This window comes from Siphateles boraxobius, unplaced genomic scaffold (assembly GCF_051911475.1).
Source record: "Siphateles boraxobius isolate OS27281-9 unplaced genomic scaffold, OSU_SipBor_1 26, whole genome shotgun sequence".
Taxonomy (NCBI): Eukaryota; Metazoa; Chordata; class Actinopteri; order Cypriniformes; family Leuciscidae; genus Siphateles; species Siphateles boraxobius.
The window spans coordinates 7,603,311-7,625,857 of record NW_027508876.1 but is presented as its reverse complement, the minus strand read 5'-3'; the positions used below and the strand labels follow the sequence as shown (position 1 = coordinate 7,625,857).

The following is a 22,547-nucleotide window of genomic DNA, read 5'->3' as shown; positions in this document are numbered from 1 at the left end:
GCTTTTCCAGTCAGGGGGAAAGGATTGTTTTCCCCCAAGCACCAGCTATGACTAGACACCTACCAAGTCAATGGGTCCACTAGTTCTAGATTGACAGTTCCTCCTATAGCCAATCAATCAAAGAGGGGAGTTAACATAAAAATAAAAATAAAATTCTTGAGGACAAAAACTATAGAAAATAAATCAGAGCCATTGCAACTTCCAACTGATCAAGGGCTTAGGGTTTAAACACATTTCAAGGGTTCCTGCACTGGTAGGCACTCGTGCAACACAAGCAAAAATGTTGATCCGAGTGAACAAGAAGGAGGGAAGTTAGCGAGGAAAAGGCATAGAAAATTGGCTGCCCTGATGACAGGATTGCTCATGGTGTCAAAAAGTGAAGCCACAGCGCCACCATATTGGTATTTCTTAAAGGGCACCTATTATGCCCCTTTTTACAAGATGTAATATTGGTCTCGGGTGTCCCCAGAATGTATTTTTGAAGTTTCAGCACAAAATACCCCACTGTTAATTTATTATAAGCATTTGAAAATGGCATTTTTGGGGCCTGTTTTAAAAAGAGCTGTTTTGATGTGTACCGCCTTAAATGTAAATGAGCTGCATATCCCCACCCTGCCTTTGGATGAGGGCGAAACTTGCATACCTATGTCAATAAACAGTCGGTAGAAGCAGAATGGCTGAGAGTGAGACCCGCTGTTTTGTATGGCATTCAGCCGTACATGTTTGAACCGGAATCAGACCCAGATGATGAAGAGACTCCCTCAGAAGAAACACAAATGAGAATTGACCAGGATGTCTCGGAATGGTTATTTGATACATTTATGTACTTATAGAGTTGTAATCGCGTCCCCTTTGCAATTATGGTTGTGCAACACACATACAGACACACACAAACTGTGATAACGTTGGAGCAATTTTTTGAAACTACAAACAGAAATACTGTGATAACGTTTGCTACGTACAAACGAAATTACATTTCTGCGAGGGACCTGTTGCGTCATGTTTACATTTACAATATCCCTCGTTCTGCAGCTTCGTGTCGATGTGCTGTCCTTTGTATAAACATAGCAATTTTGATGTCTTGTCTTTACAGAAAACATGCACAGTTTTTAATACAATATCTTTAAAAAATATATGTATAAACGTGTGGTTACACACTACAAACAAGGTTTAAATTATATACACAGACATCCTACGACGACGACAACAACTTTAGACGCATTTGTTGTTGAATTGGCTGACATCGACTGAAATGACTATTTGCTCAAAAATCATAAGATACACTTACTTCTACTGGAGGTGACGTTGGATCGCGAACAGAAGGCAACGATCCACACTTGAGGATTAACTTTTAAGCAAGACCTGCTTTGAATTGACCCTCGTTCACAAAACAGTCAGTCAGAAAATAATTCGCGCAAACATAAACGTATTTTGGAAGTTTAAGTTGGCGTCTTTCCTTCGTAAATAAAATCCATCCACTGCGTTTTCAGTGGCTCTGATGTCGGAAGTAAGTGAAAACTACTATATACGTTATTACATCCCACCACAGAACACTAATGTTTCTTAGGAGGCATTTTTCGACAAGGCCACACAAATCGTCAGAACACCGGCTGTCGTTGAAACAATGGAGGATGTACAGATCACCGAGGGCCGGGTCTATGCCAAAACCACAGTGTCAATCAAACCACGTCGGTGGGGCCTGCGCAATTCTACGTCACATTGCACCGAATCTTAGAACAGGTGTTCTGAGGCAGTGCTTATGATTTATTGAGATTGTAAAAAAAACACTGGGTTGATTTTTATCATTCTAGGGTGGTTTTGCTCACACACTGCCAACACACATTTATGTTCAAACACCATGTAAAAGTGAATTTTGCATAATAGGTGCCCTTTAATATTCCCTCTCATTCCCTTTAATTATTTGGAAAGCATCTGATGCTTTCCAAATAATTAAAGAGAACACATTACCTAAAGAGTTGGCGTTTTTTACATAAGTCTCCCTGTACATTCATATATAAACGCAAACGTCCTAAACATTCAAATGGTTATTTGTTTATGATAACAATTTTTTTTTTAATAAATAAAAAAATCGGGAATTTCCCCTGCTTATTAAAAGTTATTTTAATCTTTATTGTAGTAGCGAATATCTAACGCATTCTCATCCTTTGGCGTCATATAGGTGGCGCAATATGACATTTCGTCGAAATCTTACGCACATGGCATCCTTTAGCGTCAATATAACACGCACTGTTATGGGTAGGTTTAGGTCTGGGATAGGGTTACGGTTATGACGCCGTGGGATCTGCGTCTCATATTCACGCTAAACGATGCCATGTGCGTTGGATTTAGACGAGCGTCACCTGTATGACGCCTTGGGTTCTGCGTCTCATATTGATGCCAAAGGATGCCATGTGCGTAAGATTTCAACGAAAGGTACAAAGCGTCACATGTATGACGCCAAAGGATGAGAACGGGCTGGAATATCATATCAGCTCACAGACGAGACACTTCATCTGTATTACAGATGTCAAAAGGATGGTTCGAGAAGTCTGAATACAGAAGTATGCTTTGTAAGGCATGCGCAACCAACTTTATTCGCCATGAACAGAGCAACTTATTAATGCTGACTGCGTATGGATTTAAAGAAGCCTTTATCCAAGCATTTATACTGTTGCACTGAGCAAGATGATGCATGGATTACCTTTTTAATAGGGGTGCGCCAAAATATCGATATGGCGATATCTCACGATATTTACTCCTGCGATCGATTCTCGATCCGCTCTTGCCAAGTATCGATCTTAAAAGCCGTTATAAAACGCTCTATTCATTATCCCTTGATGAGACCCTCCAGAAGTAGATAGGGGGCGTGCGTTGCGAGTTTGGCTGTTGTGGGCGTAAGAAGACGTAAACACACTTGAAAATGGTGGAGTCAAGCAGGGAAAGTAATAGTGAGAGCAAGAAGTTAAAGGACGCTCCAGCAACATTTAAATCCAAAGTGTGGACTCACTTTGGATTTTATAGCAGTGCGGACGGGGCAAAGCTAGAAAAGGACTACGCAATATGCAAGAACTGCTTGGCAAAAGTCCGCTACACGGGAAACACGACAAACATGCACAGCCACCTCCCGCGGCATCACCCGGAGCTCTGTGAGAAAGCCGTGGTTGGTGCTGCCTCGAAGCCGACACACCCCGGCGTAAACACCTTTTTCCAGGCAAAGCTACCACCTTGTTCTGCGGGGGCAAAGTCAATCACAAATGGGATCGCTGTTTACATGTGTAAAGGGCTCCGTCCGTACAGCGAGGTGGAGAACGAGGGGTTCTGCTTTTTGATGAAAATCTTAGAGCCACGCTTTGATATTCCCTCTCGGAAATATTTTTCTGAAAAAATTATTCCTGCACTTTATGACCAGACCAGGGCTAAAGTTGAGTCGGCACTCGAGTCGGCAGAAAGAGTGGGGCTCACGTGTGACGGGTGGACATCGAGAGCCACGGAGTCCTACATAACGTTCACTGTACATTTTATAAACGAAGACTGGGAAATGAAGTCATATGTCCTGCAAACCCGAGCAATGCACGAAACGCACACTGGGGCACACATTGCCGATGTACTGAAAGCCACAGTGGGGGAGTGGAATCTTGACACTAAGAAGCCAGTGGTTGTCACCGACAATGCATCAAACATGCGTGTAGCAATGGACTTAACAGGATACCAACATGTTAGATGTTTTGCTCATGTTTTAAATCTTGCATCCCAACGTGCGCTGAAAATAGCAGCTGTTTCCAAGGTACTTGTCAAAGTTAGGAGGATCTCAACATTCTTTCATAGAAGCACAACTGGAGCAGAAGCACTGAAAAGAAACCAGAAACTCCTTGGCCTCCCCCTTCACAAGCTCATCACGTACATGCCTGTTTGTTGGAATAGTGCCTATGAGATGGTCTCCAGGTTTCTTGAGCAACAGCCAGCTGTCTGTGCTGACCTCTTATCAACAGAGGTAAGAAAAGTGTGCAATGTAGAAGTTGTAATCTATATGTGTAATAAATGTGAATAATTTATCATATACAATGAATAAGTTTGTAAATAAATACTAAAACGTATGATTTAAACTTACTTGATACAATGAATAAATACTTTATACATACTAAAAAGGTATATATAATATAAACTCCAAATAAAACCATTAGATTACATCATACAGTTCATGCTTTATTTGCTTTAAAATATAGAACAATTGTTATATACATTTTATTAATAAATTGTATTTTGCCTTTTTTTTATTTTTTATTAAGGTGAGAAAGAATGTGACTGACTGTGCTCTGACAGAGAATGACATCTCAAGCGCTGAAGAGATGGTGGAAGGTTTCACTTAGACCAATGCTTGTGGCAACAAATATCATGTGTGAGGAAAAGAATCCCACCATTTCAGTGGTTGCTCCTCTTCATGCCCAACTGCTGCGAGACACAACCAGCACTGAAGAAGATTCCCCTCTGGTTCGAGAGATTAAGGGAGCCATCAATCAAGACCTTTCAAAGAGATATCAATCAGAGGTGGAAAAAGATCTCCTACGCATGTCCTCAGCCCTGGACCCTAGATTTAAATCCCTTTTATTTCTGTTACCTGAAGAAGTGCAAGACACTTATGCAAAACTACAGTCAAATGCTGCAGCTTTAAAGGAGGATGATCCAGTGCCTTGTGGTGATGTTCAGGGGGATTTAGAGGAAGAGGAGACCTGCACAGCAAAGAAAAGAAAGTCTGAACTTGTTGATCTTCTTGGTCAGACCTTCAAGAAGACCTCTTATGTCTCTACATCAGCAACCTCAATTGCAGAGAAGGAGATAAAACAATATCAAGATGCTCCTTCTCTGCCTCTCACTGAAGATCCACGGTTGTGGTGGAAATCTCAGCAACATGTGTTCCCTCTCCTCTCCAAGCTGGCCCATATGCATTTGTGTATTCCTGGGACCAGTGTAGCAGCTGAGAGGGTCTTTTCAACTGCAGGAGATATCATCAGTGCCCAAAGAAGTTCACTCACTCCTGAACATGCTGACCAACTCCTCTTTCTCAAGAAAAATATGAACATATAAAACACATCACATTAAGCTGTTTTCTATTTTGTTCTGATTTTTTGTTTTTGGATGCACTTTAAGTTGGGTACATTTTAGATTTACTTTATCCCTGATATATTTATTTTTTATTTGAAAGCAGTAGCCCAAAGGTTTATGTTTCTTGCACTTAACAGTGTCACTGTTCATGTTTATGAAGGACAATCATATAGTATTGTTTACACTGTATCTGTCCTCAGCCTTACAGCTATTTTGCACCCAAATGGTGTCACCGTTTGTCGAAGACATAGTATTACTACTTATTGCAGCAATGTTACACTAAAATAGTGTCTGTGACTGTTTTGTTGCAACTGATAAGACACAAGTTTTTTTTGTTATTGTGTTTCATCCAAAAAAATAAATGGAGATTCATTTTCCTAATTAAAAAAAATGTATTTCGATTTCTTAAAACATGATATATTGTGAGTTATTACTGATAATATATCGATTATCGCAGCATCGCCATATCGTGATATTATCGGTATCGTGAACAATGTATCGCGTATCGTATCGTGAAGTACCCAGCGATTCCCAGCCCTACTTTTTAATATAAAATATTTCAATTTAGTATAGGAGATTGTATGTATTGTAATATTGCATGTATATTCAAATCAATTTCTGCTAATTGGGTTAAAAATGCAAAGAAGGTCTGCGCCCTAAAAAAAAAAAATTATTGACAGGAGATATTGACAAACTTTTCGGCTCTTTGCCTTCGTCAGTCTATTGATTGCTAATTGGGTTAGACCAAACCCTAGGGTTAGACTAACCCATGACCCTTTTCACATTTCCGGGCTTCTCGAAATGAAGAACTTGTCAAACTTGGAAAGTGGTGAATGAGAGAGTACATTAAATATGTTTTTCATGTTCAAATTTGCTCACATAGAAAAAGAAAAACTACACAATAGTGTTTCCCACACTTTTCAAAAGAGGAAAATATAGAGAGCGATTGATAACGGCAGTCAGAAGAGAGAAAGATGTCAATTTTACCATCAGTCCCAAAGCCTCTGTATTAGAAACACCTTCACAGCAGCGTTGCCTAGTTGTTGTTTTTATGTTTGTTTGTTTTTTTGTATTTTGATGTAAAGGATACACTAAAGTATAGTGTTATAAATGTCCATGATAATAAAAAATGAAAATATAAGGATTTGCAGGATTTCCAGGATTTGCGATGCCGAGATGACAGTTAAAACGCGTCATCCCAGTCTTTGAAAAAGGTCAATAATCCCAGATTAAATATGACTTTTTTCACTAAGTAAAGTGTGTGTGTGTGTGTGTGTGTGTGTGTGTGTGTGTGTGTGTGTGTGTGTGTGTAGTTGTAAAAAGTGTGTATATATATACTTATGTGTATAGCAAATAATAGCATAGCTATGGAAATAACTTGGCAGATAATAGGCGGATAAATGAATCAATGAACTAAAATTAAAAGTCAGCTCTTCTCTTAAGATTGTACAAAAAGCATGAAAAAATAAATATTTCTCAAAAAGAAATTACTCAAGACCTCATAAATTAGTCTAAAATAAACAGTCAAATTTTCAGTAGAAACCTTTGAGCAGTTGGTTTAAGAAGCATAGAACACTGCCACACTTCGCAACCATTAGCATACGGTGGATTTTATCTTTTTAGATTTTATTCGGCCTTTCACACCTTATTTTTCTGTGACTGTCTGTGAAAATAATTCTTGAAAAAGATGAACTGTCAGATATTCACTTATGTGAGATGAATATCTGCTATAAAAAGTGGTGTCAAGCATGAACTTCAAGTAGAATTATACACTAACTAAGAATGAATGCGTCACAGTTGAGTCACCAAATGAAGAGGAGAGGAATCTATAGCAGTCCTTCTTTTAATAAACTCAAAACAATGAAGATAATCTACACTGCAGCACACATGGTGCAATGTAAAAGTGTTATACACAGGCAAGCAAACAAAGGGAGCTAAATGAAACACAGGTGAACCTAATTAGGACCAAACTGACTAGCATGGTTAACATGTAGCTCCACGTTCCTAGAAAAGCAGCCAACAGTTTGTTTGCAAAGGAACATTCTCTCAACCCCAGTTCAACATTACACACGGATTAAGTGTTGGAGTATTTTTGTGGCTGTCTGCTCACGGATTAAGGACAACTTTTCAGCTATACGGTAATGTACATTTGCTGGTTTTGGCGTGCATTTTTCACTTTCTCCGTTCTTGCAAATATTGACTTGATTTAGTACAACTAAAAAAAGTTAGTTTAATCAAAAGTATGAATATTTTGTCTTTTATTTTACCTGCCCTTGTGAAAAAGTAAACTTTAGCATGCTTTTATGGAAATAAAACTTTAAAATCTACATAAGTGCAAGAATGTAGTGTTTTCAGACTTAATTGCATGTGTAGGCCTATGCAATTAAAGGAAAATGGATTATAGTTTAAATGCAGTTAGCTGAAAAAGTCATTTGTTTGACCCAAGCACATCTTTATATGTAATTTCATAATTACTTGTTATGTCTTAGAAATATGGTTACTGAATTTACTGGGTATTTATGGTCAACTAAAATATACTTTAATATAATTTCTGTGTAACTTTATATTTAATATTGAATAACATATGGCAGCTCAAATTATAATGATGTACTATGTTAGTCGACACATAAAAATGAGTCTACTTCTTTGAAGCACAAAAAAAAATATTAAAACAATGTACTTTGCAATAATGTCAAGCTAAAAGTTTTAATTTAATGTTCCATTTTTAAAAGCAGTCACGCCTGCCAGCCAGAGAGCTACGAAAGCCACAAGAGGGCTCTAGTCCTTTTCCATTTCCATAAACCTTTGCCTGGACTCATTATAGTGTGATTACATCCACCTGTGTGTCATTGGCTTGTTAATGTATAAGCCCCCTGGTGGCCATCATATGCACTAATGTAAGGTATGGTATGTACACTTAAGTGGTTTGTTATAAATTCATCAGTGTTAAATTATCTGCAAGTAGACCTACAGTTTTAATATACTTTCAAGATTTTAAGTGCAAGTACATGTTCAATACAAATAAGCACAGTTTTTCACAAGGGTACATGACAATTCAAAAATATACAATTACTTTTATATGATTTTCCCTTGCAAACTAATCTGGTTGTGCTATTTTACTTAATGCAACTTCAGCTCTCAAAGCTCCCTGGAACAAAGCTTTAAACTTTATTCTATCAAAAATACTACGTTCTTAAACGGCATGATTTCACTGAATCCACTCTTCATTGTAGGCTTTAAAGATCAACATGGAGAAAATCATCCTACAAATCCCTCTGATATTGCTGGTGCTGCATATACAAGGAGGAGAGTTCTCTAAAAATCTAGTTTGTTCGATTGCCGTTGCTCCACAGCCGGAAGTCGTGGAGTTCGACAACACCATTTATGCCACTTGTGAAATAACTCCCAGCCCCAATTTACCACCTTACCAGCCGAAAATCTATGGGCAAATCCTCTTCAAGCAGCTCTTCCCCAATGGAGTTTTAGAAGTGAAAATCAACCTCCGTGGTTTGCCTGCCATCGATCATCAAAAGCTTGCCATTGACATCCATCGGTATGGTGACCTCAGTCAAGGCAGCGTCACTGTTGGTCCTCATTACAATCCCAATGGTGTTGACCACCCTCATCATCCTGGAGACCTGGGCAACTTTGCTTCTGAGCAAGGAGTTATAAGGCAGTTCCTGAATCTCCCAGAGGCCAAGCTCTTCGGGGCTCATTCCATTCTGGGATGATCGGTGGTGGTTCATGAGAAGGAGGATGATTTGGAAATGGGGTCAGATGAGGAAAGTGAACTGATTGGGAATTCTGGACAGATAATTGCCCTAGGCGTGATTGGTATTACTAGTCCAAGTCTGTGGCAGAAGACTGAACTGCCCCCCAAGAAAAGCTGTGGAGGATGGCACTGAGTTGGATATGGTGGAAAAGCAGATTCAAATAGGATAATCATGATTTTCCTTGTGTAATCTTAGTCTGTGTCCTACATTAAAGTGATACTTAATACCCTGAAAGTATATCCCTAGAGCTATTGCCATAACAAACACTTTCAATGCTTTTAAAAGGTCCTGGCATTCAACAATTCATGTTTTTGTTTTGTTCTTTTCAGAGACTTTTTGGCCATAGATTCCAGTAGTAAATGGCTCGACTCTTAAAAATATACAGGTCCTTCTCAAAAAATTAGCATATTGTAATAAAGTTCATTATTTTCCATAATGTGATGATAAAAATTAAACTTTCATATATTTTAGATTCATTGCACACCAACTTAAATATTTCAGGTCTTTTATTGTTTTAATACTGATGATTTTGGGCATACAGCTCATGAAAACCCAAAATTCCTATCTCAAAAAATTAGCATATCATGAAAAGGGTCTTTAAATGAGCTATTAACCTAATCATCTGAATCAACTAATTAACTCTAAACACCTACAAAAGATTCCTGAGGCTTTTAAAAACTACCAGCGTGTTTCAGTACTCAAAACCACAATCATGGGTAAGACTGCCGACCTGACTGCTGTCCAGAAGGCCATCATTGACACCTTCAAGCAAGAGGGTAAGACACAGAAAGAAATTTCTGAACAAATAGGCTGTTCCCAGAGTGCTGTATCAAGGCACCTCTGTGGGAAGTCTGTGGGAAGGAAAAAATGTGGCAAAAAACGCTGCACAACGAGAAGAGGTGACCGGACCCTGAGGAAGATTGTGGAGAAGGACCGATTCCAGACCTTGGGGGACCTGCGGAAGCAGTGGACTGATTCTGCAGTAGAAACATCCAGAGCCACCGTGCACCGGCGTGTGCAGGAAATGGGCTACAGGTGCCGCATTCCCCAGGTCAAGCCACTTTTGAACCAGAAACAGCGGCAGAAGCGCCTGACCTGGGCTACAGAGAAGCAGCACTGGACTGTTCCTCAGTGGTCCAAAGTACTTTTTTCGGAAGAAAGCAAATTTTGCATGTCATTCGGAAATCAAGGTGCCAGAGTCTGGAGGAAGACTGGGGTCCATCAGTGATTGTCTGGGGTGCCATGTCAGCTGCTGGTGTTGGTCCACTGTTTTATCAAGGGCAGGGTCAATGCAGCTCGCTATAAGGAGATTTTGGAGCACTTCATGCTTCCATCTGCTGAAAAGCTTTATGGAGATGAAGATTTCATTTTTCAGCACGACCTGGCACCTGCTCACAGTGCCAAAACCACTGGTAAATGGTTTACTGACCATGGTATTACTGTGCTCAATTGGCCTGCCAACTCTCCTGACCTGAACCCCATAGAGAATCTGTGGGATATTGTGAAGAGAAAGTTGAGAGACGCAAGACCCAACACTCTGGATGAGCTTAAGGCCGCTATCGAAGCATCCTGGGCCTTCATAACACCTCAGCAGAGCCACAGGCTGATTGCCTCCATGCCACGCCGCATTGAAGCAGTCATTTCTGCAAAAGGATTCATGACCAAGTATTGAGTGCATAACTGAACATAATTATTTGAAGGTTCACTTTTTTGTATTAAAAACACTTATTTTATTGGTCGGATGAAATATGCTAATTTTTTGAGATAGGAATTTTGGGTTTTCATGAGCTTTATACCAAAATCATCAGTATTAAAACAATAAAATACCTGAAATATTTCAGTTGGTGTGCAATGAATCTAAAATATATATATATATATATATCATTACATTATGGGAAATAATTAACTTTATCACAATATGCTAATTTTTTGAGAAGGACCTGTATGTAGGGTGAATGCAGGTAAAGTGGACTATCTGGTAAAGTGGCCAGTTTAAGTACTGTGCTCAATGGGTTTTCACTTTTAGAGCATGACAATGGTCTCTAAATTGACACGATTTCTCTAAAAAAAAAATGGCTTTGGTTGATGCAATATGACACTGGTGGGCAACTCTAATGGTTAAAGGTAGAAAACCCTCTGACACAAGATTTTATTTTCTAAATAATAAGGTTTCTTACTGAATGTAAACCAATGTGGGACTCTTCATGGTTTGTTGCTTAAATATTGCTGACCCTCTTTGGCTGAATGTGTTAGATAAAGTGAACCCCAAAGTTTTGGGTAAAGTGGGTGACCTTAAACCTTCAGCAATTATACTCTAAATTGACATTCACTGGTTATTGGTAGGAAAAAGCAGATATTAAGACTAGGAATTAAGTTCAATCTGTGGAGTGAAGAAAGGAGGACAGGAGCAAAATGTAGATGCAAAATAACTCTTTAAATGTGGAGACTATTTGAGTTCAAATTGTTTAGAGAAATCCGACAGAGAAAAGTTTTACAATGTTACCATTTTAAATGTTCCTTCTATTGAAGATGTTGCACTTGCTGTAGTCCCATATCTTTTTTCTACTATTGTATAGTTAATTTTCATCCAGATTTCTGAATATTCTGATATCTGGATTTCATTATATTTAATGTCAACATAACATGTTCTATCAGTTGTTTTGAATTGTACACATGGATTGAGTGAACAGATGAATTGTATTCATCATAGTCTAGGCCACATGCTTTTGGGTTTCTTAAAAATATTGAATGTTTGTTTGATAATGTGTGTTAAATCATGTGTTTTTAATGACAAAACTGGATCATTTTTGATAAATCAGGGATGGCTCACATTACCTGACCAGTTGGCCCATTTTACCTAAAAAGAAATTTGTCTTGAGTGCATGATCTCAAAATGTTTATTGGTATACCTTGAAAATAATGCATATCAACTGTTAAAATTTAATTATTAGTTGTTTGTTATTCGCTTTGGTACTATTTTCACAAGTCTTAGAGCTAATATCACAACAGATCATAAATGCACTTTTTTTTCAAACCTTTCATGTTTCCATTTGTATTTGTACGATAATCGAAATCACCAAAGTATATTTTTCACTACACAAAATAAGTGTCATCTATATAAATGTTTCATTCACAGTAGCTGCCTTTCATAATGCTATTACTATCAAACTTTTCATTTGTATCTCTTTTTATTCAGTTTAATACCATTGTCTATTTTTTAATCCAACTAATCTTAATGGTTAATCAATCATTTGGTACATCTATAGATTTCTATATACAGATTCTATAGATGTAGTTTCTACTTTGTTTGCCTGCAGTTTCTGATACAGATACCAAATTAAATGAATTCTCTTTACTTTATAAGGGATTTTTCTTAGATTATAACCACTTTGTTCTGTGTGTCTGTGTGTCCTGGTAAACTATACATTATTGGGACAAAATGTCTCTACAAAGATGGCAATATCCAAAATCCTTGTCCTTGTGGGGACATATACTGTAGGCCCATAAGGAAAACGGCTTATAAATTATACTCCAGTAAGTGGTTTGTTACACTAAATCTTGATAGAAATAATACTTGCATCATGGATCTTTGGTGCTGAGCAAGAATGTGTGTGATGATCCTCGCTGGGTCCGTGAGTTTGAAGCGTTCTTTCAGTTCTTCCGGAGAACGCGTCGTTCGCGGGAAGTTTAAAAGGTTTACTTGAAAGCAAAGTTGCTGGAAATTCAGGCTGATTCACCCGGTCACATAAGCCCCTTTCACACAAAGATTCCGGAAAATACACGGATAATTTGTCCCGGGATAGTTTGATTTCTGTTCATCCACACTACCAGGGATTTTCTGGAATCAGTGTGTGTTCACACACATCCTGTAAAGATACCGTTAATACATGTGACATGGCATTCATTCTGCCTTTATTTCACACAGGGTCTATTCCAGGACTGATCCCAGCAATGTTGCTAGGGGAAATTAGGAATTTTTTTTTACAGTATTGTAAACATGGATAATGTAACAAACTAGTTAACAGTAGATAGTGTAATTCTTGTTTTTATTCATTTTTTAAATACATTTAAAAAAAAGAAGACATTACAAAATAAATTTGGAAGGGTAAATCCCAGCGTTTTCTCTAGTTTATTCTAGTTTATTCTAGTTTATTTGAGAAGTTCCACAAATTCTTGGACATTGGTAACTGTATTTTTGTGAGCTCTCAGGCCGGTTCACATGAAACACCTTTCAAGCCTTGAGATGTAAGCATTGAGATGTAAATGACTGTGGGGGGATGAGCTCAATCCACACACACATGAAGTGACCTATGTTAGAATATCAAGGATAGTAATGAGTTATGGTCAAATCATTCAATAATTTATACCACAGTCTTGAATATCTTTTAATTTTAGAGTTTATTTGACGTATTAGGTTTTTAGTTTTGTCATAACATGTACAACGAGTAAAGGGAGGGCGCTAAGATCGATCCTTGTGGAGGTGAGCGACAGAAGAGGAGAAATTACCTATCCTGACCAAAAACTTTCTTGCCCATAAATAAGATTGAAACCAGTTAACAGTTAAAAAGATATTTGAAGTAATTTTCAAACTAAAGTAATACACTACACATATAGTTGATGTCGCTTTGTCAAAAAAAACAACCCGCGAACACGTAATACTCATGAAAGTGTGAACATGTGATCATAAGTACGCATGTGAACATGTTATATGCTTGTGCTTTACCAGCCTGATCTCATGAAAATGCATCTCTATAGCACGCATTGTGTTTATCGTGCAATTTTTACGTGAAAATTCGTATTTTACGTGCATATGATACGCACTTTATTGCGTATAATACACACACACCCCACACCACTAATCCTAACCAAACGTATAATATATGCGTACCCCACACCACTACTAAACCTACTCTAAACCTACCCATGCGAATCATATGCACGTAAAAACTCCTTTTCACGTATAAATTGCACGATGAACACAATGCGTGCTATAGAGACGTGGAATGACGTACCATTTTCACAAATTCACATCTATGTTGTTTACATGCAGATAGTAAAGGCATCGTTTTCAAAACCTTGCACTTTTAAACTCGTTTTTAAAAGCTTGCATTGTCAGGCCCCCAAAATGGCATTTTCGTATGCCATCTTAGATTTTTTCTTCTCCTTGAAACAAGCAAAACAATTTTTGATGAATCGAATATGTTTAACATTCCACCCTGTTAGGTTTATAGATCTAACAGGGTGGAAAATTCTGAGCTAAGTTAGCCATAGCACTTTGAGTGATCAACATTTTTAGGTCTAACCTTCTACAGATGAACAGAACTTTTATAACTATGTCAGATTTGTTTTTACATTTTTTTGATAGGACAAACATTCTCCATAACATAGCCTAACAGGGTGGAACTTTAAGGGTGGGACAAGCAGGATAACATTTCAAAAACTAAAAAAAAAAGTTAGGAGTGAGAGCTGAAGCATACCTCAGTTTGTAGTTGAATTCCATCAGGTAAAAGAAAAGAAATTTCACTTCTTGAAAATGGTCTCAAGGAAATTGCAGTTGGATTTGGAAGGCAAAAAAGTACATACTAACAGGGTAGAAGATGACTTCAGGTACGCAGTAATTGAAGAAAATTTTAAGAAAAAGACCTATATTTCCACATGATTTATATGTATGATTAGAGGCAATTTAGCCTAGTCTATAACATAATTTAAAAATATTATGAGGTTTTTGTCATTTCATGGTTTATATTTCTTGCAGAAGTTGATTACTGTGCACTGAGGACATGATGTAATTGAATGCATACATCAATTAAAATTGTGTAAAATACAAAATAGTATTTTTAATGTCTATTATCTCTGATTAAATGGTAAAGAATACTTAAATCTACAATTTAAGCCATTTATTATAAATATGCGACTCATTTTAGAGAAAATATGAGTAAATAAATCATTGGGACAGGAAAGTCACCGCATACCAGGAATGACCCATGTATCTATTTTATATTTATGTAGATGCGCTGCCGCGGAATAACACTGACAAGTCATCTGCCGAAATTACGTTAGCTAATCTAACGTTACTGGCTTGATCAGTCACACATGAAAGTAATCAGACCAACATATGTTGCGATATTTCAAAATATATACTGTAATTGAGTGTGTATATACCATAAACAGTGACATGGTGAGGTGTTTCTCTCTCTCTCCTACTGTTTGAAAAACGCGGACCTGTGATTCCGCTTTGCGAATCGCAAATCAAGCAGTGATTGACAGCGCTCTGATCCAATGGCGTTGGGCATTGTCAGGTTGACAGTAAATCTAGCCCAATGATGTTGGGGGGGCACCAGGGGGGCCAATCATATTTCAGGGGGGGCCAGTGCCACCCCGTGCCCCCCTTCTAGACACGCCCCTGCTATTTATCCCACTTTAGTTTTGTTAATTGTTCATTTGAGTAGGCCTTTTTATCATATATACACTTTTTTTCTGGTTTACTGTGTTCACAGAAGCACTGCGGGTGCTTGATGTGACGGTGTGTGAATCCGCATGTTCTGTTGTTTATCCTGCTATTTGCACATGTAAATCTACATTTTTGAGGTATTTGAATGGGTCACAGACACTTCATTCCATTTAATTCTAATCTAACCTTCACATCATGTAAGTTAACTGATGATTACTGGTTAACAAGCATCAGCTGTCAGTCAGAAAAACATGTTAAATGAACATCCCTACTTCATATATTTCAACTGAACCAACTAAAAATGTTCAGTGCAGCAAGTCAACAAAACATTTTGAGATTGACCTCCAAAATCTTTACAGTGTGTTTGTGATGGCAAGAAATGTACAAAGCAGCCACACTGGTATCGTTCTTTACCATCCAACTGGGGACCGAGTTCATTTTGATTAATAAAATAATTATTCTGCATTAAATCATAGAAATCGTTACCTTAAAGAGCTATTTTCTGTCATAATCCCTAAAGGGACTGCATAACAAAGCATAGAAAGTATCTATGAAGAGAGAGCGTTAATTAAGAAAAATAATATTAAGGATGATAAGAGGCGTCTTTTCACCTCTGCTTTTGAACTGTTGCCGCCGGGCCGTCTGTATTTTTTATTTTATTTTTATTTTATTTGTTCCTGCAATGGAACTGTGTGTGTGTGTGTGTGTGTGTGTGTGTGTGTGTGTGTGTGTGTGTGTGTGTGTGTGTGTGTGTGTGTGTGTGTGTGTGTGTGTGTGTGTGTGTGTGTGTGTGTGTGTGAACAGTGAAGTGAACTGTGAAGTGAATTGGCAGTGAAGTCTGTCTTCATTATGTAACTTTATATATATATAGTTAATATATAATTATATATATAAATAATTAAGTTAATATATATATATATATATATATAATATATATAGTTAATAGGCAGCCAATACTATCAGTCGCATTATAAATATCTTGGAGTTCTTGACAATTAGCTTAAATGGGATATGTGGAACGGTCATATAGTGTAAGTATAAAGCCACAACAGAAAATTAATTTCTTAAAGCAATAACTTTCCTGTAATGTCCACAACATAAAGCTTCTGATGTTTTATAGTGCTTTCATCGAAAGTATTATGATATTCAGTATTATTTGTTGGTATGAGGTACAGACAAAATTATTAAGAAAAGTGGTAACAATGGCAAGTAAATTGTTAGGGACTGCATAACCAAGCATAGCAAGTATCTATGAAGAGAGAAAAATAATATTAAAGTCCCTGTAAAGGCGATAATAATAAAAAAATACTAAACACATTATAAATGTTAGAAATGTATTGCTAAAACATATTACAAAGACTGTGAACTGTGAAGTACTGAATTGTGGAATTAGACCGTTAAACAGTTTTTCACCATTGCTATTTTCTGGATTTTTTTGGCGGGTCTAAAACGGGGCTCGATGACGCACTGGAGCCCTGAGCCCCTGGACACGCCCCTACTTGATGACGCACTAGAGCCACTGAGGCTGGCCGTTCCACTAACAATATAAATAGAGCACATTCACATCAGTTTGCCGCTCAATCGCGAGTTACTGTCAGTACTATTATTTGTTACTACAGCGTACAGTTCGCTAGCTAGCTATGTCTTCGTCACGGAAATGCGTACTACCTGGATGCGATTATGTACAAAACAGATTGGTGTCCTTATTTAAATTTCCTAAACATGATCACATCAAGAAGAGGTGGATTAATTTTGTGAAGAGCCACCTTGATAGAGAGCTGAGGATCACCACCAAAACCCGCCTCTGTAGTGATCATTTCACACGGTATAGTTTTATAAACTTTCGTCGGAGACAACTGGGATTCACTGATAATCCGCTGTTACTGGTTAATGGGGCCGAACCGACTATCTCCCGCCTCGGCCTTCATCCTCCAATCGCGCCGACAACTGGTGTCATCATCGGCAGTGCGTGCCCACCAATGAGTGTAAGTTGCCTTGTGTGCTTATGTTATAATTAACCTAATAAGCTGCTAGGAGCATCCATTCCGGCTGTAGCGGGTGACAGTTGAGTGTGGCAACGGCAGCTGTCCCGCGAGTGGGTGTGGTTACAGCGCAGCCAGCGGACACGCACCCAGCGTTTGAGAGCAGAGACTACTGCTCATTTTTTCAAGATTTTGATAGCTTATTTTATGTATTTGCTGGCTTTTTTTATCATTCAAATTTGGCTGGGTGGCTAATAACAAATTTTTCTGTGATATGACAAACTCAGAACACATTTTGACTTTACAGGGACTTTAAGAATGATAAGAGCGTCTTCTCGCCTCTGCTTTTGAACTGTTGCTGCTGGGCCGTCTGTATTTTTTACCCGTTGAATGAAAATGAATAAAACAGATTCAAAGTTTTTAATTAAAAAAAATATTTTTTTACATTTTTGATAACTGATGGTTTGGTCATTCTTTTTTTTATATTATATTGTATATGTTTATCTATGCATATTGTGATCTCTGATGCCTGTGTGATTTCCATTACACGAGAGTAGATGTTAAAACTTCATGCTGATTTGTACTCGGCTTTCGCCAAGATAAGCACCAACTAAGACATGGCTTTACAGTAACCTATGCTTCTCCATCCATTTACGCTTCTTTCCATATGGTGATGTAAATCTCCTTCTGTCTAGTGTTAACACGCGTCAGCACACACAACGGCTCCAACCACAGTGAGGTCCCCCCATGACAACCGTCTGGATTGAGCTGAGTAGGGGACATCTCTAGGGTCTTCAAGTGGGCACATTCCGTCCTCAGTGTTTCTTCGACTAGCCCACGACACCTCAAGAGGGCTCGACAGTGACTCTGGCGTCCCAGAGTCACCCCCCTCCGTCCCCCACTCAACTCAGCCCAGTTTACTGACCTCTACATCCCTCCTGCTGCTGAGACCATATATATGCTGAGACATATATATATATATATATAAGTTACATAATGAAGACAGATTTCACTGCCAGTTCACTTGTCACGAACACACACAGGGAAAGACAGATCCATTAGCAGTATGTTTAATAGGGTAATCCGTACTCACAATCCAGTCCAAGCAAGGGTCAAAATCCAAAAAGGCCGTCCAAAACATAAAACACCAACAAGACTCAGGAAAAGGCAGGGCACAGAAGTGTGAGGACATAGAACAACGACTCCATGACAAACACTAAAACAGACAGGGTATACACACAGAACAAACAAGTTGATGGGAAACAGCTGAGTGCAATGAACTGATGAGTGACAGACAGAATGCTGGGAAATGAAGTTCCAAAGTGAATGACACCGTGGAGAAGGAGGACCTCTAGTGGACACCAGGGAACACAAAACCAACAATGTGACATAACCCCCCCCCCCCCCCCCCTCTACGGAGTGGCTACCAGACGCTCCAAGACCGACAAAAAACAAACAAAACAAGAGTCCAGGAGGGAGGTGGAACGTTGGAGGATCAGGGGGAGGGATGGGGGGCCAGCTCCATGAAAGGGAACAGAGACAGGGGGTTATGGTTTAGCGGGCGGCCAGGGCGAAGCGGAGACGGTTTAGCGGGCGGCCAGGGCGAGCAGAGACGGTTTAGCGGGCGGCCAGGACTGAACAGACGACACCGGCTCAGGAACAGCAGACACTGGCACCGGCTCAGGAACAGCAGACACCGGCTCAGGAACAGCAGACACCGGCTCCAGCTCAGGAACTGCAGACACCGGCTCAGGAACAGCAGACACCGGCTCAGGAACAGCAGACACCGGCTCCAGCTCAGGAACAGGAGACACCGGCTCAGGAACAGCAGACACCGGCTCAGGAACAGCAGACACAGTCTCCGGCTCAGGAACAGCAGACACCGGCTCCGGCTCAGGAACAGCAGACAACGGCTCCGGCTCAAGAACAGCAGACACCGGCTCCGGCTCAGGAACAGCAGACACCGGCTCCGGCTCAGGAACAGCAGACACCGGCTCCAGCGCAGGAACAGCAGACACCGGCTCAGGAACAGCAGACACCGGCTCCGGCACAACGGACACGGAAGGTCTGAAAGGCATCTCCAGGATCTGGGCTAAACGTTCTAAATAGTCGGTCAGTGCCCTCGTGGCCACGAGAATGGGCATCTCCTGATCTGTCTCCGACTGGGCAGATGTGGCCTGAACCGTCTCTGGATCGGCAGACGTGACTTGAACAGTCTCTGGATCGGCTAGACGTGAACCATCCTTAACTTGGCAGACGTGACATGAACCGTCTCTGACTGGGCAGACGGGACGTGAACAGTCTCTGACTGGGCTGACGTAGTCTCAGCCTCAGACGTCACGCCCACGGAACGTTGGCTAAACGTCTGATGCATATAGTACACTTAACTGGAAACACTTCAGGAATGTCGAAGTCGTCATCTGATTGGTTGAATTTTATGGGATTTCCGGGGGGCGCGAGTGTCGCGTTTATTTTCGGTCCGCCGGGAAACAAAGCGCAGACGTGTGATTGCGGAAGAAAAACTGTTGTGTTTACATGAGTGACAATGAGCATTTATCAAGATCAGCTAAACGTAGGATTCTCAAAAGTATGCGAGGTTCACGGCATAGACTCTTAAAGATATGTCCAGGAGTTTTGTTTAAGGCACTTAGTGGAGACAAAAAGAGATATTTTAGTCTGTTTGCCGACGGGATTTGGGAAGAGTATTATTTTCCAAGCCTGGCCGACCCTTTGTCAGCATTTAGAAGGATTCCCAGCAGATCCAATTTTACTAGTTGTGTGTCCCCTCCTATCTATTATGGAAGATCAAGTGAAGTACCTAACTGCGAAGGGGATATCAGCCGCGTTTGCGGGCAAACAAGAAACAACAGACACTGACATCGCAGCTGGCCGATTCAGTATTAAAAAGTGGAGAGATATGCTTCAAACAGATGTTTACCGCGAGCGTCTCATCGGTATGGCTGTTGATGAAGTGCACACCATTGTTCTATGGTAACTAATGGTATTCTTTATTTAAATCCTATTTGGTTGTAGTGGAAATGTGTGCATACTTAAACAAAATCCTCTTGATTACTGTTGTCATTACATTTGTAGCTACTTGTAAACTTTGTCAGTTATTTATTGTGGGTATCCATTCAACTACAGCTGTATTACATAGAATGTCCTTTTTATTAATTATATTATATTATATTATATTATATTAATGAATGTCAGTGGTTATGTCATTATTTTATAAAAAATTTACATGACAGATAAATTATAAAAGTAAAACTGCATTGAATAAATACATGTTAATAATGAAATACATTATACTCACAAGAACAAATATAATAACAAATGTTCTTTGTGTCTGTGTTGCAGGGGGGAACGCCATGGCAGTGATGCTCCATTCAGAAAGTGGTGTGGTTTGGTTGGTGAGCTCAGATCACTCCTGCCTATCTCCTTACCAGTGCTGGCCCTAACTGCTACAGCATCTTTGACAACACGCAAGAAAATAATGAAGCACTTAGGACTACAGAATTGCTTAGAAGTTGTCAGAAGCCCTGATCGGAGCAACATCAGACCTGCAGTTAAAAAACTGTCTTTTGATGTAACTAATACATTTTCTTGGCTTATCAACGGACTCATGGTAAAGGGCCCACAGACTACACGTACTGTCATTTACTGCAAATCTATAACTGACTGTTCAATGCTGTTCCATGATGTGTTCCTTGCCTCCAACAACTCTGTTAGATGACACATTGCTAGTGCCAGGTGGGTGAACTGATCTTTGTCCAAGAAAGATCAGTTCCACAACCTGGTACTAGCAAGGTGTCATATAACAGAGTTGTTGACATGTTTCATTCAATGACATCAGACAGTGTCAAAAACAACATAATTCAGACTCTCAGAGACCCTCAGTCTGTCCTCAGAGTGGTGATAGCAACGTCAGCTTTGGGCATGGGAGTTGATTTGAAAAATGTACAACACATAGTTCAGTATGGGCCACCAAAAGACATCGAATCATACATGCAAGCATTTGGGAGAGCAGGGAGAGATGGCTCTATGTCCCATTCCCTCATTCTTTACCATGGAAAGCAGCTTATAGGCATTTCAGAGAAAATGCGTGAGTATGTCAGTAATGTCGCTTCTTGCAGAAGAACACAACTAATGAACTTGTTTGATGGGGAGGTTGTACAGCCACTTGCAGTAAAGCATGCTTGTTGTGACAATTGTGCGAAAATGTGTCAGTGCAAGGAAAGTTGTGATGGTAATGCCAGTGACCTGGAACTTCATGCTGCAAAGCCAATTGCGCACAAAGTGAGAACTGTCAGCAATCATCAAAGGGAATCTCTCCGTCAGATGTTGATGGACAGGCTTGAGGGAGACGTGGATCATGGACTATGTGGAAAGATTTCAGTTTACCACACATTGCAGGAACACTACTCAACAAAAGACCCAATGATTAATGAGACACTAGTCATGTGAGACACTGTTTTGCATTGATGACATAATTTGCCAAGTTCATGTGTACGATTTCAATCATGCCAAGATCATTCTTGAAACTGTGATGGAGTTTTTTGGAGACTATGAATCAGACATGGACAGTAACAGTTTTGATGACAGTGTCAATGTCTTTGAATTTGAAGCGATGTCATTACATGACTGAATTAAGTCTCAGTTATATGGCACATGTAAGAGACATTTGATTTCTTTAATGTTTATGTAAATATGAACTGCTTTATTTCATAACTGAATGTGTTGTGCTACTTGTAATTGTCAACATGCTTTTTTTTGGTCAAAGTACAAACAATAAATATTCTTTGAATTACTGCATGTGTTGAGAAAATGTCTTCAAGCATGAAACGGCACTATATTAATAGTTTAATATAAAAGTAAAAGTAAAGCTTAAAACTTCAGTGTATATAAACATCTTTAATAAAATTCTGGACACGTTATATATTAGTGTATAAGTATTTATTTCTTGTAAACATATCAATCAGAATTGCAATTGACATGTATTTGTATTGTTGTGGCAAAAATTCTGTTAAACATCATCACTGCGTAAGAGACACTCAGAGTCAAATTAGCAAAAAGAAAAGTATTTATTCTTGCAAGAATAGGTCCAGTCTAGTACACAGAAGTTACGCTGTGCAAGAGAGTGACACCCAACAGGAAGATATGAGACAGCCTTTATACTGTTTTCAAGGTTCCTCCTCACCCGCTGTACCTTTCACCCACTCAGATAAGGTCCTTACTGCT

At 39.2% G+C, this 22,547-nt stretch overlaps 1 protein-coding gene and 1 pseudogene across 2 annotated transcripts; both read left to right on the top strand.

The window, feature by feature from the left end:
* Positions 1-2,920: 2,920 nt before the first annotated feature.
* LOC143752272 (E3 SUMO-protein ligase ZBED1-like) lies at positions 2,921-5,082 on the top strand. Its single transcript, XM_077245411.1, has 2 exons — positions 2,921-3,991; positions 4,321-5,082. Exons 1-2 carry the CDS (start codon positions 2,921-2,923, stop codon positions 5,080-5,082), a joined length of 1,833 nt encoding a protein of 610 aa, XP_077101526.1.
* Positions 5,083-7,200: 2,118 nt separating this feature from the next.
* On the top strand, positions 7,201-9,107 carry LOC143751662 (extracellular superoxide dismutase [Cu-Zn]-like; annotated as a pseudogene). The gene is made up of 3 exons (XR_013207285.1): positions 7,201-7,238; positions 7,925-8,002; positions 8,334-9,107. The product of XR_013207285.1 is annotated as an extracellular superoxide dismutase [Cu-Zn]-like (transcript).
* The last annotated feature ends 13,440 nt before the right edge of the window (positions 9,108-22,547 follow it).